Raw genomic sequence first — 21,488 nt, 5'->3', positions numbered from 1 at the left:
TTCCATCTGGTGGTATGTAAGAATGCTTTCTGGAGGACTTATGAGCTTGACCTTGAAGATCAATAGAACAAAAAACAGGGGAGGAAGCAGGACCATCAGAAGCCTAGAAATGGGAAGGTGAGTGGCATATTTAGAGGATGTGACAAGCATTAGGCATGTCTGTGTGGAAAGGACATGTGGTAGGGAATAGGAGGGCAAAATGATAAATTATTTGAAAAGGCAAAAAAATGATTCTAAACAGCCCAAACTTTCCACCCACCTATAGTGAGGAACAACTGGATGTGTTTGGGGGAAAAAAAAAAGGCTCAGTGATAAGATACAAGATTTAGAACAGCGACTAGGGTGAGATGGACTTGAGGGAGTCTGGTCTGAAAGCAAGAGTAGTTTGAAGATTGCAGGAACATCCTAGATAAAAATGGAAATTAAGATGTGAACTGCAGCACTAGGAAAAGCATGAAAAGATAGATTCAGGGGAACTTGTTTGTGTGGATGAAAGGGAGAAGAAGGCATAGGATTTAGTTACGTTCTACTTGGGGCTGAGTAAGTGGTTATGACATTTGCACAGTTAGGAGATGAGAAAAATCAGGTTTGTCAACATGTTGGCACAGTGACTAGGGAAGAGAAAATAAATAACAAGCTCTTTTTTTAGAAAGAAATAGTTCCTTTTCTATAGGTGCTGTTTTAGACATGTAGTGCTTGAGATGCTTTAGGGAATATTATATGAAAAAATCTTGCATTCATTTATACAACTGTGTTAATATACTGTGTTAATAAATGTTTTATCCTGCTTTTAAAACTAACAATTTTGGCAAGACATTATCTGAAATGACATCTTATTAACATTGCTCATTTGGAGAAAACTGATTTGCCTTTTTTTTCTTTTTTTTTTTTTGCGGCATGTGGGCCTCTCACTGTTGTGGCCTCTCCCGTTGCGGAGGACAGGCTCCGGACGCGCAGGCTCAGCGGCCATGGCTCACTGGCCCAGCCGCTCCGCGGCATGTGGGATCTTCCCGGACCGGGGCACGAACCTGTGTCCCCTGCATAGGCAGGCGGACTCTCAACCACTGCGCCACCAGGGAAGCCCTGATTTGCCTTTTTGATAAATATTCAACTAAGTCATACCTTAGGCCAGGTTAAAAAGTGTTAGTACCTTTTTTATAAATTATTTTTCCAGGGACTCATAAAACTTATGTAAAAGTTCAAAGCAATGGAATTTTTAAGATAAACATCAAGTAGTAGATTTTAGAACATGAATTTATTCTTTATGCATTAATACCACAACACAGTAATGGGAGACAGTACACCTTAGGAAAATTATACACCAAAAGCTATGTTAATAAATACATTCAAATGAGACCATTAAATGTTTATACACATTTTAGAAGAGTTAGAAATAAAAATGACAAAACCCTGTGCCTCCCACCATGGAAAATTTATATATCTGAAGAGCACAAAGTCCCCAAACAGGGCTCACTCCTCAAAGTTATTTTCCCTTTCCAGACACTATGAGTTAAAGTGCCACTACATTTGTTTGGAGCAGTAAGAAAATTGTGACAATATTCAAATTGCAGAGAAGTATTTTCTCATATAATAAAATTATTTACAGTTTAATATGTTCTTTCATATCTATATCACTTTTTCTCCTTTTTACTTGCTTGAGGGCAAGGCAGTTTGTCATGTTTATTAGAAATGTGCTGAAAAACTAAACATTGTACGGAGCTGGAACACAGAGAAACAATATTCTGAAGAATGCAAATATTTAAAAGGTTATCAAATGTATCAATGTATAGTCCTGACAATGCAAAATTCAAAGTATAGTAAGTGTGTCTAATGTTCAGAATCCATTGTACTTTCTTAAGATATCTGGAGTAATAAAAGAACTACATGAAAATGAAAATGAATACATTACCCAGTCTTTGTAGTCCAAATTGCCCATAATCTTTGCCCTGAATAAATCCTTGAAATACATAAGTAGCTCCATCAGGCTCAGCAGAAACCTAAAAGTATTTGTAAGTTTGGTTAAAACTGAAGACTGGACACAGATATATTTTCCCAGCCTTAGAAAATATTCAGTTTTACTCTGAAATGAATATTATGCAGAATTCCTTCCCCCATATCTTCTACTATGTAAAACACAGAACACTGTGAAAATCTGCCATCATTAAAAAGCAAAATTTAAAATTTCATCTTTAAATAATTATGATACTGGAAAAAAGGGATTTGTTATTAACATAAAGATACAGATTCATAGACTTCTTTTAGGCTAAGAAACCTGTTGTCAAGAAAAAGGGCGATGATATGATGAAACAGAATGAGGCAAATGGTCAATTAAAATTTAAAATATAATAATACTGTTCTTTGTAGAGTAGATTACTGTTCGACATATATGCACTCCTTTCCCCCCACTCCCCATCAACCTTCACGGAAAGAGTATACTTTCTACCTCACTGAGTTGGATTTGGTCCTGTGACTTGATTTGGTCAGTGGAATGTGGGTGGAATTGACAATCGGTCAGTTCCAAGCCTAGGACTTAAGAGGCATGTTTCCCATTATAAGTGAAAGAAGCCAGTCACAAAAGACCACGTATTGTATGATTCCATAAATATGAAAGCCTAGAACAGGGAAATCTAAAGAGACAGAAAATAGAGTTGTGGTAGCTTGGGGTTGTGGGGGTGATGAGGGGTAGATGGGTGATAGCTACAGGGTATGAAGTTTCTTTTTGAGGTGATGGAAATATTCTAAAATCAACTGTGGTGATGGCTACACATCTGTAAATATATGTGTGTGTGTTTAATTAGCTCAATTTAGAAAATTAGATTTTTCTGGAATTTTAATGACAAACCAAAGCATAAATTTGTTATTAAAATTAGCAGCAGACTTTTAAAGAACCATACTTACAAAGCCATCCATGGCCCAATTTTCCTCCTTCATTTTCTTCACAGAAGCTTGAGTTGGTACTTTAATAAGATAGATGTGTAATATTAGGCGAGCTTCTTGGCTTTTATATACTCCTGTAAAATGTAAGGACATTTAGTCTATTAATTTTGCAAACAGTTATGCTTTACTTTACTATCTATAACTACTTAAATATATCATAAATACATGTGATAGAAAAGAAATAAAACAAGACCAAGTCAAGGCCACCTTCACCCATAATGCTTTTCACAAATCCTGCAATATATATTGATCTCTCTTTAGCTGAAATTTTCAACTCAAATCTTAACTGTGGGGTTTAAATTACCTATGCTATTAAAATTAAATATTACTGTTCTTAATAACATCATTCCAAGATTATTGTAAACAAAATAATTTCTTCCCCCAAACAAATTTAAAATGTTCAAGGATATGAATCAAATGTTAAAATTCCAGATATTTTCCTTAATAATAAGTTAGGTGCCAACTCTGAGAAAAAGAGTATTCGAGGTGCTACTGGCGCCACAAAGATGAATATGTTGTTCCTATCTAAAAATAGGATGCTTATGTGAATTTCTGATGAAATAGGAGATATAATGATAGAGATAGAGAATATGATGAATTAAAAGCCAGAAGAGAGAAGGATCATTTCACACTGGAGTGCTTAGGAAATACTTATTAAGAAAAAAGAGCATTTGAGCTGGATCTCAAAAATCAAGTAGAATTTTTAATTCAAGAAGGTAAATATAGGTAATGGCATAAAGGAGAGAAGCAAGATGACTACAATTTTTTTTTTTTTTTTTTTTTTTCCTGAACAGGAGTATTCCAAGAGTAGGAATAAGCTGGAATGTAAATGTGTTTAGGTGAATGATAGAATATAAGTTTCTAAGTAAAAATTTTGTGATTAACTGATGATTGAAATTTGACTCATTACTTCATTCACTTAATATTTCACCTATGTAATAAGGTATCATAAAAATTAGCTGGGAATACAACTATAATGATACATAGATCTTGACCTAAAGTAAATTACAATTAATAGGGAAAACATACAAAAGTAACCAAAATTACTGGGAAAATGTTATAATAAACTTTATGGAGACAAGGATAGAAAGTTAGCCTAACTATTTATGTTTGTTTATCTATATTTGTAGAAATTTGTTTTAAAATTTTTCTAAATTAGAATACATATACATTTAGTGCTAACTCTCTTACACAAGGAAAATAAAAATTTATGTTTCAAAGTTAAATAAATCAGTAGTCACATATTCCGTTCATTCATATAAAGCTTCTTTCAATTTATATCATGTAATTGTGTATATTTTAAAAATTAAAATACATATTAACTTCTAATACCTTTACTTTGGGTTTAAGGTAGGCTCATTCAACAATACAAAATGAAGCTTTATAGTTCTTGTAAAATTTACAAAATCAACACATATAATTTTATTTTCTATTTTATTTATACCACAAATTATTCCATTATTAATAATTGTATGGGATATATACATTGCCAAGAAATTTAAAAATACATATTTCATATTTTCAATATCAATACTTTTAAAATGTATTTTTAAATGAGAGCAATAATTCAAATTCATTGCGGCCCATTTTGTTCCAGATGCATTTCTTTTTTTTTTTTTTTTTTCTAAACATCTTTATTGGACTATAATTGCTTTACAATGGTGTGTTAGCTTCTGTTTATAACAGAGTGAATCAGTTATACATATACATATATCCCCGTATCTCCTCCCTCTTACGTCTCCCTTCCATCCTCCCTATCCCACCCCTCTAGGTGGTCACAAAGCACCGAGTTGATCTCCCTGTGCTATGTGGCTGCTTCCCACTAGCTACCTATTTTACATTTGGTAGTATATATAAGTCCATGCCACTCGCTCACTTTGTCCCAGCTTATCCTTCCCCTCCCCATGTTTTCAAGTCCATTCTCTACGTCTGTGTCTTTATTCCTGTCCTGCCCCTAGGTTCTTCAGAAAAAAAAATTTTTTTGTTTTAGATTCCATATATGTGTGTTAGCATATAGTATTTGTTTTTCTCTTTCTGACTTACTTCACTCTGTATGACAGACTCTAGGTCCATCCACCTCACTACAAATAACTCAATTTCGTTTCTTTTTATGGCTGAGCAATATTCCATTGTATATATGTGCAACGTCTTTATCCATTCATCTGTCAAAGGACACCTAGGTCGCTTCCATGTCCTGGCTATTGTAAATAGAGCTGCAATGAACATTTTGGTACATGACTCTTTTTGAATTATGGTTTTCTCAGGGTATATGCCCAGTAGTGGGATTTCTGGGTCATATGGTAGTTCTAATTTTAATTTTTTGAGGAACTTCCATACTGTTCTCCATAGTGGCTGTATCAATTTACATTCCCACCAACAGTGCAAGAGGGTTCCCTTTTATCCACACCCTCTCCAGCATTTCCTGTTTGTAGGTTTTTGATGATGGCCACTCTGACCAGTATGAGATGACACCTCATTGTAGTTTTGATTTGCATTTCTCTAAGGATTAGTGATATTGAGCACCCTTTCATGTGTTTGTTAGCAATCTGTATATCTTCTTTGGAGAAATGTCTGTTTAGGTGTTCTGCCCATTTTTGGATTGGGTTGTTTGTTTTTTGATATTGAGCTGCTTATAAATTTTGGAGATTAATCCTTTGTCAGTTGCTTCATTTGCAAATATTTTCTCCCATTCTGAGGGTTGTCTTTTCGTCTTGTTTATGGTTTCCTTTGCTGTGAGAAGCTTTTAAGTTTCATTAGGTTCCATTTGTTTATGTTTGTTTTTATTTCCATTTCTCTAGGAGGTGGGTCAAAAAGGATCTTGCTGTGATTTATCTCATAGAGTGTTCCGCATATGTTTTCCTCTGAGTTTTATAGTGTCTGCACATTTAGGTCTTTAATCCTTTTTGAGTTTATTTTTGTGTATGGTGTTAGGGAGTGTTCTAATTTCATTCTTTTACATGTAGTTGTCCAGTTTTCCCAGCACCTCTTATTGAACAGTCTTTTCTACATTGTATATTCTTGACTCCTTTATCAAAGATAAGGTGACCATATGTGTGTGGGTTTATCTCTGGGCTTTCTATCCTGTTCCATTGATCTATATTTCTTTTTTTGTTCCAGTCCCATACTGTCTTGATTACTGTAGCATTCTTGTATAGTCTGAAATCAGGGAGCCTGATTAATCCAGCTCCGTTTTTCTTTCTCAAGATTGCTTTGGCTATTCGTGGTCTTTTGTGTCTCCATACAAATTGTGAAATTTTTTTGTTCTAGTTCTGTGAAAAATGCCATTGGTAGTTTGATAGGGATTGCACTGAATCTGTAGATTGCTTTGGGTAGTATAGTCATTTTCACAGTGTTGATTCTTCCAATCCAAGAACATGGTATATCTCTCCATCTGTATCATCTTTGATTTCTTTCGTTAGTGTCTTATAGTTTTCTGCATACAGGTCTTTTGTCTCCTTAGGTGGGTTTATTCCTAGGTATTTTTTTATTTTTGTTGCCATGATAAATGGGAGTGTTTCCTTAATCTCTCTTTCAGATTTTTCATCATTAGTGTATAGCAATGCAAGAGATTTTTGTGCCTTAATTTTGTATCTTGCTACTTTACCAAATTCAGTTGATTAACTCTAGTAGTTTTCTGGTAGCATCTTTAGGATTCTCTATGTATAGTATCATGTCACCTGCAAACAGTGACAGCTGTCTTTCTTCTCTTTTTTTTTTTTTGTGATACGTGGGCCTCTCACTGCTGTGGCCTCTCCCATTGCAGAGCACAGGCTCCAGATGCGCAGGCTCAGTGGCCATGGCTCACGGGCCCAGCCACTCCGCAGCATGTGGGATCCTCCTGGACCGCGGCACAAACCCACGTCCCCTGCATTGGCAGGCAGACTCTCAACCACTACGCCACCAGGGAAGCCCCTGTCCTTCTTCTTTTCTGATTTGGATTCCTTTTATTTCTTTTTCTTCTCTGATTGCTGTGTCTAGGACTTCCAAGACTTTGTTGAATAACAGTGGTGACAGTGGACATCCTTGTCTTGTTCCTGATCTTAGAAAAAATGCTTTCAGTTTTTCACCATTGAGAACGATGTTGGCTGTGGGTTTGTCGTATATGGCCTTTATTATGTTGAGGTAAGTTCCCTCTATAACTACTTTTTAGAGAGTTTTTATCATAAATGGGTGTTGAGCTTTGTTGAAAGCTTTTTCTGCATCTACTGAGATGATCATGTGGTTTTTCTCCTTCAGTTTGTAAATATGATGTATCACATTGATTGATTTGTGTATATTGAAGAACCCTTGCATTCCTGGGATAAACCCCACTTGATCATGGTATATGATCCTTTTAATGTACTGTTGGATTCTGTTTCCTAGTATTTTGTTTAGGATTTTTGTATCTATGTTCATCAGTTATATTGGACTGCAGTTTTCTTGCTTTGTGACATCTTTTTCTGGTTTTGGTTATCAGGGTGATGGTGGCCTCATAGAATGAGTGTTCTTCCCTCTGCTATATTTTGCAAGAGTTTGTGAAGGATACCTGTTAGCTCTTCTCTAAATGGTTCATAGTATTCACCTGTGAAGCCATCTGGTCCTGTGCTTATGTTTGTTGGAAGATTTTTAATCACAATCTCAATTTCAGTGCTTGTGATAGGTCTGTTTATATCTTCTCTTTCTTCCTGGTTCAGTCTCAGAAGGTTGTGCTTTTCTAAGAATTTATCCAATTCTTCCAGCTTTTCCAGTTTATTGGCATATAGTTGCTTGTAGTAATCTCTCATGATCCTTTGTATTTATGCATTGTCAGTTGTTACTTCTCCTTTTTCATTTCTAATTCTATTGATTTGCATCTTCTCCCTTTTTTTCTTGATGAGTCTGGCTAATGGTTTATCAATTTTATTTATCTTCTCAAAGAACCATTTTTAGTTTTATTGATCTTTGCTATTGTTTCCTTCATTTCTTTTTCCTTTATTTCTGATCTGATCTTTATGATTTCTTTCCTTCTGCTAACTTCGGGTTTTTTTTGTTCTTCTTTCTCTAATTGCTTTAGGTGTAAGGTTAGGTTGTTTATTTGAGATGTTTCTTGTTTCTTGAGGTAGGATTGTATTGCTATAACCTTCCCTCTTAGAACTGCTTTTGCTACATCCCATAGGTTTTGGGTTGTCGTGTTTTCATTGTCATTTGTTTCTAGGTATTTTTTGATTTCCTCTTTGATTTCATCATTGATCTCTTGGTTATTAAGTAGTGTATTGTTTAGCCTCTCTGTGTTTGTATTTTTTATAGTTTTCCTGTAATTGATATCTAGTCTCATAGCACTGTGGTCAGAAAAGATACTTGATACAATTTCAATTTTCTTAAATTTACCAAGGCTTGATTTGTGATCCAATATATGCTCTATCCTGGAGAGTGTCCCATGAGCACTCGAGAAGAAAGTGTATTCTGTTGTTTTTGGATGGAATGTCCTATAAATATCAATTAAGTCCATCTAGTTTAATGTATTATTTAAAGCTTGTGTTTCCTTATTTATTTTCATTTTGGATGATCTGTCCATTGGTGAAAGTGGGGTGTTAAAGTCCCCTACTATGATTGTGTTACTGTCGATTTCCCCTTTTATGGCTATTATATTTTGCCTTATGTATTGAGATGCTCATATGTTGGGTGCATAAATATTTACAATCGCTATATCATCTTCTTGAATTGATTCCTTGATCATTATGTAGCATCCTTCTTTGTCTCTTCTAATAGTCTTTATTTTAAAATCTATTTTGTCTCATATGAGAATTGCTACTCCAGCTTTCTTTTGATTTCCATTTGCATGGAATATCTTTTTCCATCCTGTTACTTTCAATCTGTTTGTGTCCCTAGGTCTGAAGAGGGTCTCTTGTAGACAGCATATATATGGGTCTTGTTTTTGTATCCATTCAGTCAGTCTATGTCTTTTGGTGGGAGCATTTAATCCTTTTACATTTAAGGTAATTATCGATATGTATGTTCCTATTACCATTTTCTTAATTGTTTTCGGTTTGTTATTGTAGGTCTTTTCCTTCTCTTGCATTTCCTGCCTAGAGAAGTTCCTTTAGCATTTGTTGCAAAGCTGGGTTGGTGGTGCTGAATTCTCTTAGCTTTTGCTTGTCTGTAAAGCTTTTAATTTCTCTGTCAAATGTGAATGGGATCCTTGCTGGGTAGAGTAATCTTGATTGTAGGTTTTTCTCTTTCATCACTTTAAATATGTCCTGCCACTCCCTTCTGGCTTGCAGAGCTTCTGCTGAAAAATCAGCTGTTAACCTTATGGGGATTCCCTTATGTGTTACTTGTTGCTTTCCCCTTGCTGCTTTTAATATTTGTTCTTTGTATTTAATTTTTGATAGTTTGATTAATATGTGTCTTGGCGTGTTTCTCCTTGGATTTATCCTGTATGGGCCTGTCTGTGCTTCCTGGACTTGATTAACTATTTCCTTTCCCATATTAAGGTGGTTTTCAACTATAATCTCTTCAAATATTTTCTCAGTCCCTTTCTTTTTCTCTTCTTCATCTGGGGCCCCTGTAATTCAAATGTTGGTGCATTTAATGTTGTTCTAGAGGTCTTTGAGACTGTCCTCAATTCTTTTCATTCTTTTTTCTTTATTCTGCTCTGCAGTAGTTATTTCCACTGTTTTATCTTCCAGGTCACTTATCCGTTCTTCTGCCTCAGTTATTCTGCTATTGATCCCTTCTAGAGAATTTTTAATTTCATTTATTGTGTTGTTCATCTCTGTTTATTTGCTCTTTAGTTCTTATAGGTCCTTGTTAAACGTTTGTTGTATTTTCTCCATTCTACTTCAAAGATTTTGGATCATCTTTACTGTCATTACTCTGAATTCTTTTTTGGGTACACTGCCTATTTCCTCTTCATTTGTTTGGTCTGGTGAGTTTTTACCTTATTCCTTCATCTGCTGTGTGTTTCTCTGTCTTCTCATTTTGCATAACTTACTGTGTTTGGGCTCTCCTTTTCACAGGCTGTATGTTCGTAGTTCCCATTGTTCTTGTTGTCTGCAACCATTGGCTAAGGTTGGTTCAGTGGGTTGTGTTGGCTTCCTGGTGGAGGGGACTGGCGCCTGTGTTCTGGTGGATGAGGCTGGATCTTGTCTTTCTGGTGGGCAGGACCCCAACCAGTGGTGTGTTTTGGGGTGTCTGTGAACTTATTATGATTTTAGGCAGCCTCTCTGCTAATGGGTGGGATTGTGTTCCTGTCTTGCTAGTTGTTTGACATACGGTGTCCAGTACTGTAGCTTGCTGGTTGTTGAGTGGAGCTGGGTGTTAGCATTGAGATGGAGATCTCTGGGAGAGCTTTCACCATTTGGTATTATGTGGAGCTGGGAGATCTCTGGTGGACCAGTGTCCTGAACTCAGCTCTCCCACCTCAAAGGCACAGGCCTGACACTCAGCTGGAGCACCAAGACACCGTCAGCCACACGGCAGATCAGCAGAAGTTCAAAAGCTTGACAGTATGCTCTGTTGTTAAGGGTGTGGAGATACAGTCTCTAGTTTGCATTGCTAGTGAGAAGGCTAAAGGGTAAAACCAACAACAACTCTGTCAGTATGTCTTCATCAACCAAATGAGCAACGCCAATGTGGGACACAGGACCACTCACTCAGTGGAAGAATCCCATGCTGAGCTTCAAAGCTTCCAAGGTCTTGGCAGCTGGGAAGTGAGTCAGAGGGAGGGAGTGTGGGGCAGGAGCAGCTCCTGTGCATGTGCCCATGGGAGTCCAGATGCATTTCTAACATCTGAGGCATTAGTAATGAACTGGAAGGCAAAGAGCTGCTCTCTTAGAGCTTGTATTGCTGGAGTATAGACAAATCATGTCATGTCATACTATACTATACTACACTACACTACACTACACTATACTATAATTTCAAATAGTGAAAAGAGAATGAAACAAGATAAGACTGCCTATGACTAAGAGTGAGTCTATTTGTAATGTGAAGCCTACTTTAGATAGGGTCATCAGAAGTACTGTTGACAAGATGACATTTGAGGAAACATTTGAATGTCAGAAAAAAACACAGTATTCAAAGATAATGAGGGAAGTGCATTAGATAGAGGAAACATAGACCTAAGAAAGTTGAGCAGATGGATAGGGCTCTGGGTTCTGTTTGCCTGTTTAAGGTAGTGTAACTCTACCTTTTCTGTCTTAAATTGTAGTGTCCTTCTAAACATTCTCATTTGAAGACATAATTTTGTGACCATAGAATAGCTTGCAAATCACCGATCCAATCTCTTTGGTGTTATGAGAATAGAGAAGGAGTTAGTTATATTCAAATTAAAAGTTCTGTTCTATTTCATGACATGTCATTCTAGCCACATAGGAATATTCTTGAGGGAGCTTACTTCAGAATCACAGAGTTTTGTATTTGTGTAGTAATATTCATGCATCAATCAAAAAAACAGAAAGCCTTGTTTCTGAATGAATTATGAATGTCATCAAAAATATAGCAAATATTTCACAGTATAAAAATCACTAAAAAAATGATGAGATGATGGAAATGAAGGCATAAGGCATTGTTTGCTGTTCTTTAATGTGATACCTGAAAGTAGTAGTTCCATGTTGCTGTTACTGAGTGTTGCATTGACTCTCCCAGTGGAAGCATTGAAACTAGTAACTGTCAAGGTCATGGGTTGTTTCCTTCCTTTAAAATTGTAAGAGCCTTTCCATATATAATTTTGGGCAAACACATCATCAGGAACTGTGAATAGATTAAATAAACATATATGTTAATTTTACAGTGCCCTGTAAATATAAGCATTAAATACCAGATTAATGAGTATTAGTTTATTGAATAATCATATTTTTCTAAATATACAATAATACAGAATTTACATTATAAAATGAATTCTTCACATAAGTGTTTTAATTTTTTTAGAATAAACCAAAATAATAATCTAGATTTGTACATACATCATCAATGAGTGATAAATAAACAAAACCAATTAATGACATAAGACATATTTAGAATCCAGCTAAATATCAAGTTTACTTATATTTTGTTTCCTATAATAATATCTTTCTTTCAGAAGGAAAATAAAATGATTTTACTGGGCCAAGTCAGTCTATATACAAGTCCCAAGAGGCCTGCTTTTCTCCTAGCAGTAGGAATAGGTTCATAGGAAGAGCATAGAGTTAAAACCCCCCCTTGCATAAAAGCCCTGGGAGACTGTCAGGAGAGATGCTCCTTTGACCTTTTTTACCCCTTTACAGAATACTGAGTTCAGTTATTTCAATAATAGATGCTCCTGAAGAAGAACAGGGCTCTACCTGTTTTGCTCCTGACATCTTTGAGGTTTACAGGTATTTATGGAAATAAAAGAATTGTCACTAGAATTGGCTAACTCTCATGGGAAAGAGATGAACTGTGGTAGAATCAAAGAATATTCTAATGTAAACCTTTCATCCAAATAAGAAACACTCTTAATGTTAAATGCAGACAAATAAGTCATTATATTTATATAAATTAGTTATGTAATTTATAGCTAATATAAATTAGGTATGTCAAAGTCTTCTCAGATCCTGGTAAGAGGTTGAGAGAGCTTCCATTAATTCTGTACATCACATTAAAGCACATCCTCAGAAATCAGCTATTCAAAAGAGCCTGCCTATTTGTGTGACTGAATGAATGACATGGATTTAGAGGAAAGCCTTTTTTTTTCCCTAACAAGTTATTGACATTTGTTACCTGTTTTTCTCTACATACATCACAGTTTTTACTGCTCAGATCACAGAGACTGTGTTACAAATTGTACATTCCCTGAATTCTACTAGGCAAACAAGTAAAACAATACTATGGTAGAAGATGAACATACAATGCACTCAAGATTTTTTACTGAGTATTTCAACCAACATGATTATTTTTTTCTACGATTATTCAAAAGCAATATAGCAGAAGGACTAGAAGTGCAGGCACTGGAACTAGACCGCTTGTATTTCCGTCCCTCCTCTACAATTTATAAACTGTGTGGTTTTCCCTAAGTTACTTAACTCTCTGAACCCGAATTTCCTCATCAGTAATGTGAGATTAACACAGAGTTACAAGGAAGATTAAATGAGATAATGAATATGAAGAGTTTTGATAAGTGTTAGTTGCTATCATTAGTATTATACAGGTAAAATAGGGAAACCGTGGGTCTCATAGATCATTACATAGTTGCTAATAAAATATATAGTTAGTGAACATGCAGTTAGTATCATGAAAAATCCATAGTCCTGGCTCTGGGACCTTTGCCAAGTCACCCTTATAGTGGCACTCCCTCCCCAAACCTCAAACTACACAGCTATGCTCTGTATGTACAGGAGACCTTGCCTAAAAATTTGATACGGTGTATGCGTAAAAAGCCCTTGATTTGGTAAGCACCTTAAAGAGCAGTTAACTCAAAAATCATACCTAAAATAAGTTTGGAGGAGGGAGTGACAAGCTAAATTATCCTTCATTAGAAAGATCTGGAATTTGGAGGTAATAGGCTCTTAGTTGTAGAGATAGGAGGAAGAGCAAGGGAGAAAGATGTTCTAACAGTAGTGTGAAGGCATATAGTAGGTACTCAATAAATGTGTTATTCTTATCTTTCTGATTGTTTATTTTCCCTGGCCTGTATTATGCTTACTCTTTGATACCCCTGAATATTTAACGAAAATCTGCTACACTTGGTGATCTTGTCATTGTGCTTAGGAGAATTAAGGAAGTTGGTTGAAGGAGACTAAAGAGAACCCCCGTGGCAGGAGAAAATAGCAGTGGAAAGAAGTAGGTACCAGCAGCAGCAAAGAACATTGTATCCGGATTAATCATTGATGTGGTAGTAAATGTTTAACAACTGGCTCTCCAGAAAACAAACAAACCAACAAACTGGTTGTACTATTTGCTGATTCTATAGTGTAAATATTCCCGTGATGTCAGATTTCAAACTATGAACATGACATCACTGAACGCAGAGTCTGGAAGAATGCACAGAACTGGCTATGGCAAAGCTCTACCGGTCAGCTCCAGCATGCCACCACCACCCTCCACCTTTCTCACACATAACTGAGAAATGTAACTAATGATAGGATGGGAGAGGCAGACGCTATTTGGTCATTTAAATCCCTACGTACAAGGAGATGACAATACTTTCTATTGTTAAGTCTAATTTGAGATTTAAATGTGATTGTGTATTTGGCAGTTCTTTCTAAACTCTAAAATGTCATCTAACTATTACTGATGTGGAGCACAGTGAAAAGGAGGAAGACAATGATGGTTACGATCTTTATTTTTCAAGACAGTTTTGAATCTAAACTTTGTAACATAGGCCTCATAGCATTACCATATAGAGTATCATGTTCCTGACACTGATACCACTGCCAAATTTAATTGTTACTTTGGAGTAATCTAATCACTGTGTCATAATTTTAAATGAAATGCTTCTGTTTTCCCACTTAAGATGACATTGTTCTAGAGTTTTATAGATACCTTCACTCAGGTTAAAGAAATTCTTTTCCTTTCTAATTTATTAAAAGTTTTTAAAAATTATAAATAGATGTTCAATCTTACAAAGTAGTTTCTGTGCAAGTATTTAGATGATCATAATTTAGATGATCATACATAATCATAATTTTTGCATGTTTAATCTCTTAATGTGATAGATTACTTTTAAGGATTATTTAACATGAAAATATCCCTGTAAATCTATCATTAACCCAATTTGGTAATGATGTGTCATCTTTACTATAATGTTGTACAGTTAATCCTTGAACAACATGGATTTGAACTGTGAGGGTCCACTTATGCACAGATTGTTTTCAACAGTAAATACTATAGTACTACTGTACTGATCCGTGGTTAGTTGAATTCATAGATGCGGAATCACAGATATGAAGGAATCTTGGGTAAGGAGGAGCCACATACTGAGGGTCAACGATAAGTTATATGCAAATTTTTGACTGCACTGACGGCCAATGCCCCTAACCCACTTTCTGTTCAGGGTCAACTGTATTTGATTTGCTAAGGCTTTATGTAGGATTTTTTCATCTATAATCTTATGTCAAATGGGCCTGTAATTTTCTCTTTTTATAGTGTCTTTACCTGAGTTATTAGAGTTATGTTGGATCCATCAAATGAGGGTTTTTTTTGATAGTTTTATAAAACTGGGATGATCTGTTCCTTCAAAATTTGGTAGAACTTATCAGTAGAGGCATATGGAACAGGTTTACCTTGTGGAAATAGCTTTAACTATTACTTTGTTATGGGATTATTCGAGTTTTCTCCTATTAGTTATGTTAAAATCCACTTTTCTAGTAATTTGTCAATGTTTAAGTTTTTTAAAATTGACAGTTACAGTAGTTTTCTGTTATATATTGCTAATTTATTCAATCTACTCTATGTAGGTTTTCACGTTTCCTTTTGAAATGTTACTACTTTTTGTTCCTTTCTTGATCAATCTTAACAGAAATTATTCACTTTGTACATTTTCTTTTAAAGAACTACTTTTGACTCTGTTGAGATTCTTCTGTCATATTTTTGCGGTTTTTTTGGTTTGTTTGATCATTTTTATTACATTGAGTTCTGCTTTCTTTTGATCATTCCATTATACTTTTTGTATCTTCTTAACAGGGACAGTTATTAATTCTAAGGCTTTCTTTTCTTCTAATGTAAGGGTTTAAGGCTTTATATTTCCCTCACATCTTTACTTTTGCTCTAGCTCCCAAGTTTTGATATCTAGATTTTTCAGCATAACTAAACTATATTGTTATATTTTCCATTTTAATTTCTTCTTCAATTTATGAGTTATTCATCAGTATTAATTTTGTTCTTAATTTCCAAATACTGAGGAATTTAAAAATTTTATCCATTTTCTTATTAACTTTTAACTGCATCATGGTCAGGTAAGACTAACTTTGCTTTGAAATTTGTGTAGATTTTTTTATTGCTTAATATATGATCAATTCTTATAGCTGTCCCATGTGCCTTTAAAGAAAGTATATATTATTTAATTGGTTGATGAGAAATATATATATATATATATATTTTACATCAAACATATTAGTTTTGTTATTTAGTTCTTCCATATTCTTTAAAAAAAATTTTTTGTCAGCCTGAAATATTTATTGGTAGCCATTGGCCATGTTTTGCCCAGGACAGTCTAGATTTATACTTGATATGCTGGAGCTATTATTCAGGGTACACATCTGCTCCCAGATAAAGTATCTTTCTTGGAAAGTTCTGGGCACTGATTGACCATTGTGGTTTTCTTTCTTTTTTTTTTTAACCAGAAAAAAGTCCTTTAATCATTAATGGTAAACATTTTAACAGTGGACATGAAATGAAAGGTCCAATGTAAGATATTTACCTAAAAATGAGGCAAACCTAGTCTTATATTGAACACATTTTGAGTTATAATTACAACCCTGCACTAAGTCTTTGTTTTTCTTTTTTTAAAAAGTTGTGGTAAACAGGAAATAACAAGTGTAGGTGAGGACGTGAAACCCTGGTACTTTGCTGATGGGAATGTAAAATGACTCAACTGCTTTGGAAAACCGTTTGGCAGTTTCTCAAAAAAGTTAAACCTAGAATTACCACATGATCCAGCAATTCTACTACCACCCAAAAGAATGGAAAGCAGGAAATCAAAAAGAATCTCGTATACTAGTGTTCACAGGATTATTCACACTAGCCAAAAAGGTGAAAACAATCCTAATGTCAGTGAACAGCTGAATGGATAAATAAAATATGGTATATACATTCAACGGAGCATTATCGAGTCAGACACAAAAGGACAAGCATTGTATGATTCCTCTTATATGAAGTACCTAGAATAGGGAAATTCATAGAGACAGAAAGTAGAATAGAGGTTACCAGGGGCTGGGACCATTGTGGTTTTCTGAATCCATGCAACACTTTCTCTCTCATGATGACATATTTTTTGGTCACCTTAGAGAAATTCAGTCTGTTTTCACTGACTGTTGAAAAAAATCAGTTTCTCAGACTAATTTTTTTGGTAGGCAGTCCAGTTTAATAGCATGTACATTGAGAACTTTTTAAACCAACTAAAAGTAGATTCTAACACTCTACCTGGCTTATTACAACTGGACCAAATCTATTTCCAAGGTAAAGATTAAATGCTGAGCCTTTAATTTTATGTGTAGCTTTTCATTCCTACCATGTAAATAAAATACATACTAATACATTAAAAAGAAGCTCTCGTATACTGAGCCCTTACCATGAGCCAAGCACTTTGTGCTTCATTTTTATGAAGTTCATTCATATTAATCTAATCAATATATCTTTTGTATAGGTAAAGAAATGGAGGCTCAGATGTAGAAATTAACTTTTCCAAAGTCATAGGGTAGGCAGTGTATAACATGGGGATTACATCAAGGTTGTAGGACTTCAAGGCCCATATTTTTAACGACTAAAAATTTTATTTTTAAATCAAATTACTGAAAATAAACTGGACAAGTTCTAGAAGTTGCTGAACTTTTACTCTCACTCCAAGTGTATTTGGTTCCTTCTTTAAAAAATTTATATTTAAAAATTATATGTAAATCTAATTTTTATTTTAATGTTTTAAATAAACCATTGCCATTATTTTATAGCTATCTACAGATACTCTTGAAGGGAAATTTTATAGAGACAACTATATACAATATTTTTGGAATATTAACATGACACAGTATTACATTGCTCAAAGTTTGGTATCTTATAATACAAATTTTCAAACTTCAAATTCCAAACAGTAAAATGCATAGTTTTCCCATACTGAAATATATTTTTCTAAATAAATGGTCACTTTGTCAATACAACAGAAGATCACCTTGAGAAATCATGACTACTAGAAAAACAACTGAAATTACTAACCACTTAGCTTTGGGCTGGGTGTTCCTAGCGCAGGTCTAGGATCTTTCACCAATATTTTGGAACCAGCTATGAAAAGAAACAAAAATTTTACAAAATTTAATATAATTAATCACACACACACACACACACACACACACAGTTTGATGCACTGTCAATTTTATTCTTTGAAATATCATATAGTTTTCTCCAAAATGTCCTGTTCACTATAGCATCTCAGTCCTCACTCAACACTTCTGTTCAGCTAACAACTTCTATAATTATCCCCATTACAGTCCAGTGGGGAAAAGGGAATATCAGTGCTGCCTTAGTATTTTGGGGTCTTGTTTCTTATTTTAAAGGCATAAACCAACATGGAAACAGTTGATTCCAACATGGAAGTTGAGGGCTGAGGGTATGTTCCTGTTGCTTAAAGGCAAATAATTTGGGTAGGGTTCATGTTTAAGAGTTAAAAATTGTTGGGAATTCCCTGGTGGTCCAGTGGTTAGGACTTGGCCCTTTTACTGCTTGGGCCCAGGTTTGATCCCTGGACAGGGAACTAAGATCCCACAAGCTGTGCGGCATGCCCCCCCACCAAAAAAAAAAAGACTTAGAAATTGTTAAGGTACCCCATGATGTCATAAGAAATTGGCTAGTCTCAAAGGTAAAGAGTTAAACTAAAGTTTTTAAATCAAACCAAAAGGAGCTCAAAATCATGTGGGGTGCTGAAAGTGCCTGCAAAGTTGAAGCAGCTGTGATATGCAGTGCTTGTAGACCTGTAAAGACATACATCTTTTTCCTAAGAACAAAGTAATGTCTTTAAAGGTTTTAAGGGGAAGTTATTTGGTTGAACATCACCTTGGCTGCAAGGTGGAGAACAATTTGGAAAGGAGTGGGTATTGATTTGGGCAGAGAAGTTAGAAGGCCATTTCAGTAGTCTCAGTAGAGATAATGCTGAGTTAGATTACAGTAGCAGTGATGATAAACTCAAAAGTGGACAGAATTTTTTAAACCTACTAAAATTCTGGTGGATTTAAAGAGACAAGATGTCAAAGACATTTCAGTAGTCTCAGTAGAGATAATGCTGAGTTAGATTACAGTAACAGTGATGATAAATTCAAAAGTGGATAGAATTTTTTTAAACCTACTAAAATTCTGGTGGATTTAAAGAGACAAGAAGATGTCAAAGGTGACTACTAGATTTCTATTTATTATGTGATGATGGTACCACTGAGTTAGGGAACATCAAGAGAAGACTTACAGTGAAGGGAAATTGATGAGTTTAGATTTGCATATATTATTTAAATGTCTTTGAGAAATTCAAGAAGAGATATTAGGTAAGAAATTGAGCATATAATTCTGGAGCTAAGAGAAGATAAATGAGCTAGAAATATTAATTTGCAAATAACCTTCATAGAGGAAACTTTAAGTCATTGGCTTGAATGAGATCAGATCACCTAGGGAGAGAACACAGAGTGAAAAGAAGACTAAGAACTGAGCTTTAGAAAAAATGGGTAGAAAACATTAAGCTTAAAAAGGAAATGGAGAATAGGTAGCCAGAAATTTGAGGAGATAAAATATTTATTTATTCAACAAATATTGATTGAATACTTTTCACATATAAGGCACTGATCTAGTGGTTAAAATCACAGTTGTAAATACTTTGACAAAGTTTCTTTTTTTTTTTACATAAAAGAACCCTAAAATGGGCCATATTTAGATTTATTAAAGTTTCTTTTTTTTCTTTCCTTTTTCTTTTGAACTTATATTCTAGTCAGGGAAGGGCAGATGAAAGGACAGGAGAGTGGAGAAAGACAATAAAAAGTAAACAAATAAAAGAATAAGATCTCACACAGAAGGGATTCCTATCATGAAAAATTTAAAAAAAAAAAAGAAAAAAGAAACCTGTAATGTTCTAGCTAAGAGAAGAGAGTGAAAACATTTCAAGAGGAGAAAGTCATTTACATTTGTGAAGGCTACAAGACATAAAGAATTAGAAGGACTGAAAAAAAAAAAGAATGTATTGATCACTTTATCAAGAATTCTAGAAAAACCTCCTTTGTTCCTTCTTCTGGAAACATAACCCTTTTTTCCTCTGGTAAACTCATTACATCTTGTTCAGATGGGGATTGTCCTGATCAACCAAAGCAGCAACATGGGTGGAAACATCACCTAGATCTGGTCAAACTGTCATATCATAGTGGCTGAGAAATGAATTTGGAGATGGATTCCATTAAAAATTGTGGCAATCAGACTTTCATATAGTGCTTTCCTGACCAAGTTTTGGGAAAGACTCTTTCTACTAGGGTTATTCTACCAGAAGGATATAAACCCAGGAATGCTGGCAGCAATATTCCCTACTATAGTGGGTTGAATAGTACACACTCCAAATTCATGTTCACTAGGAACCTCAAAACATGACCTTATTTGGAAACAGAGTCTTTGAAGATGTAATTTGGTGAGAATCTTGAGGTAAAATATTTCTGAAATAATCCCTAAGTCCAATGACTAGTGTTTTTATAAGAAGAGAACAGGACATATAGAGATACATAGGAAAGAAGGCCATGTGAAGATAGAGGTAGACATTGTAGTGAGGCATTTATGAACCAAGGAATGCCAGGGATAGCCAGAAGCTATAACAAGCTCGAAGGAGGTAAGGAATGATTCTTCCCTAGAGCCTTCAGAGGATACATGGCCTTGTTGACACCTTGATTTTGGACTTCTGGCTTTCAGAACTGTGAGAGAATAAATTCCTATTCTTTTAAGTCACCCAGCTTGTGGTACTTTGTTATGGCAGCCTTAGAAAACTAATATACCTACTGTGAATAGAGAACTAGGAAAAGTAATAAAGGCAAGAATTAAAAATAGAGCATGGAAAAGAAGCTATAAAAAGGCCTGAATAATATTTCTGTGCCCTGGGATCCAAAAGTGTCTACATCACTCCTACTCTTAGAGTTGGTGAACAAATTTACATTGTTCCTAAGCTAATCTAAATTGATTTTTTTTTTTGTCTCTTGTATCTGAGGAAAGCTTAAACAGTACAAAATCTTCTGTTGAAAGCTTTTATAGAGAAAACTTACCTTCACAAACAGGAACTTTTCCACTCCAGGTGTTATCAGATCTACACACTCTATGTTCTGTTCCACCTGCTAAGAAGAAGCCAGGCTGGCAGGTATAAATTAATGTATACCCATGGGACGGAAGGTCCATTCCTACTACATTTGCATGAGCAGGAGTTTCTGGCTGTTTACAGCTGTGGGCTATATTAAGAAAAGGGAAAAAATGTTCATTTTTATAGACATGTTAAGAAAATTTTGAGATCGGAGTCACAATATATTTTTATAGGTATGCTAATGTCTTTATATAAATATAACTTGTTATTCTCATGAATCAAGGAAAGCTTATCAATGTAAATGTAAATGTTGTTTTCATAGACTAGCATTTCATAAACGATCATCTGTGGAACACTGGTGGTTGTTAACATATAAACAGAGAAAAAATAAAAGACTAACTCTGGATAATTAAGCTAATAAATGTATACTATATCACCATTTTAGAGAGTCACAATATATATTAGCATTTTAAAGGATCTAATAAGTCCTGCTTAAGATAAGTTTTAAAGTTGATCAAACTCAGATTTTCTATACCAGTTTAGGAAATATTAATATATAATTTTTATTTATTATATTTATTTAAAATTAAAAAGCATGTCTTCTAAAGGTAAATTCAAC

General features: G+C 34.7%; 1 protein-coding gene across 1 annotated transcript in view; it reads right to left on the bottom strand.

The window, feature by feature from the left end:
- Positions 1 to 21,488, bottom strand: part of LOC137210719 (CUB and sushi domain-containing protein 3) — a 705,705-nt gene that overhangs the window by 6,032 nt on the left and 678,185 nt on the right. Inside the window, exons 59-63 of the mRNA XM_067712783.1 lie at positions 20,838 to 21,017; positions 17,782 to 17,847; positions 11,491 to 11,649; positions 2,899 to 3,011; positions 1,910 to 1,997 (exon numbers count right to left, since the gene is read on the bottom strand). Of these exons, the coding sequence (XP_067568884.1) occupies positions 1,910 to 1,997; positions 2,899 to 3,011; positions 11,491 to 11,649; positions 17,782 to 17,847; positions 20,838 to 21,017 (606 nt within the window). The remainder of the gene's footprint in view (positions 1 to 1,909; positions 1,998 to 2,898; positions 3,012 to 11,490; positions 11,650 to 17,781; positions 17,848 to 20,837; positions 21,018 to 21,488) is intronic.

This window comes from Pseudorca crassidens, chromosome 17 (assembly GCF_039906515.1).
Source record: "Pseudorca crassidens isolate mPseCra1 chromosome 17, mPseCra1.hap1, whole genome shotgun sequence".
In the NCBI taxonomy this organism is placed as follows: Eukaryota; Metazoa; Chordata; class Mammalia; order Artiodactyla; family Delphinidae; genus Pseudorca; species Pseudorca crassidens.
This window is presented reverse-complemented; position numbering and strand designations above follow the sequence as displayed.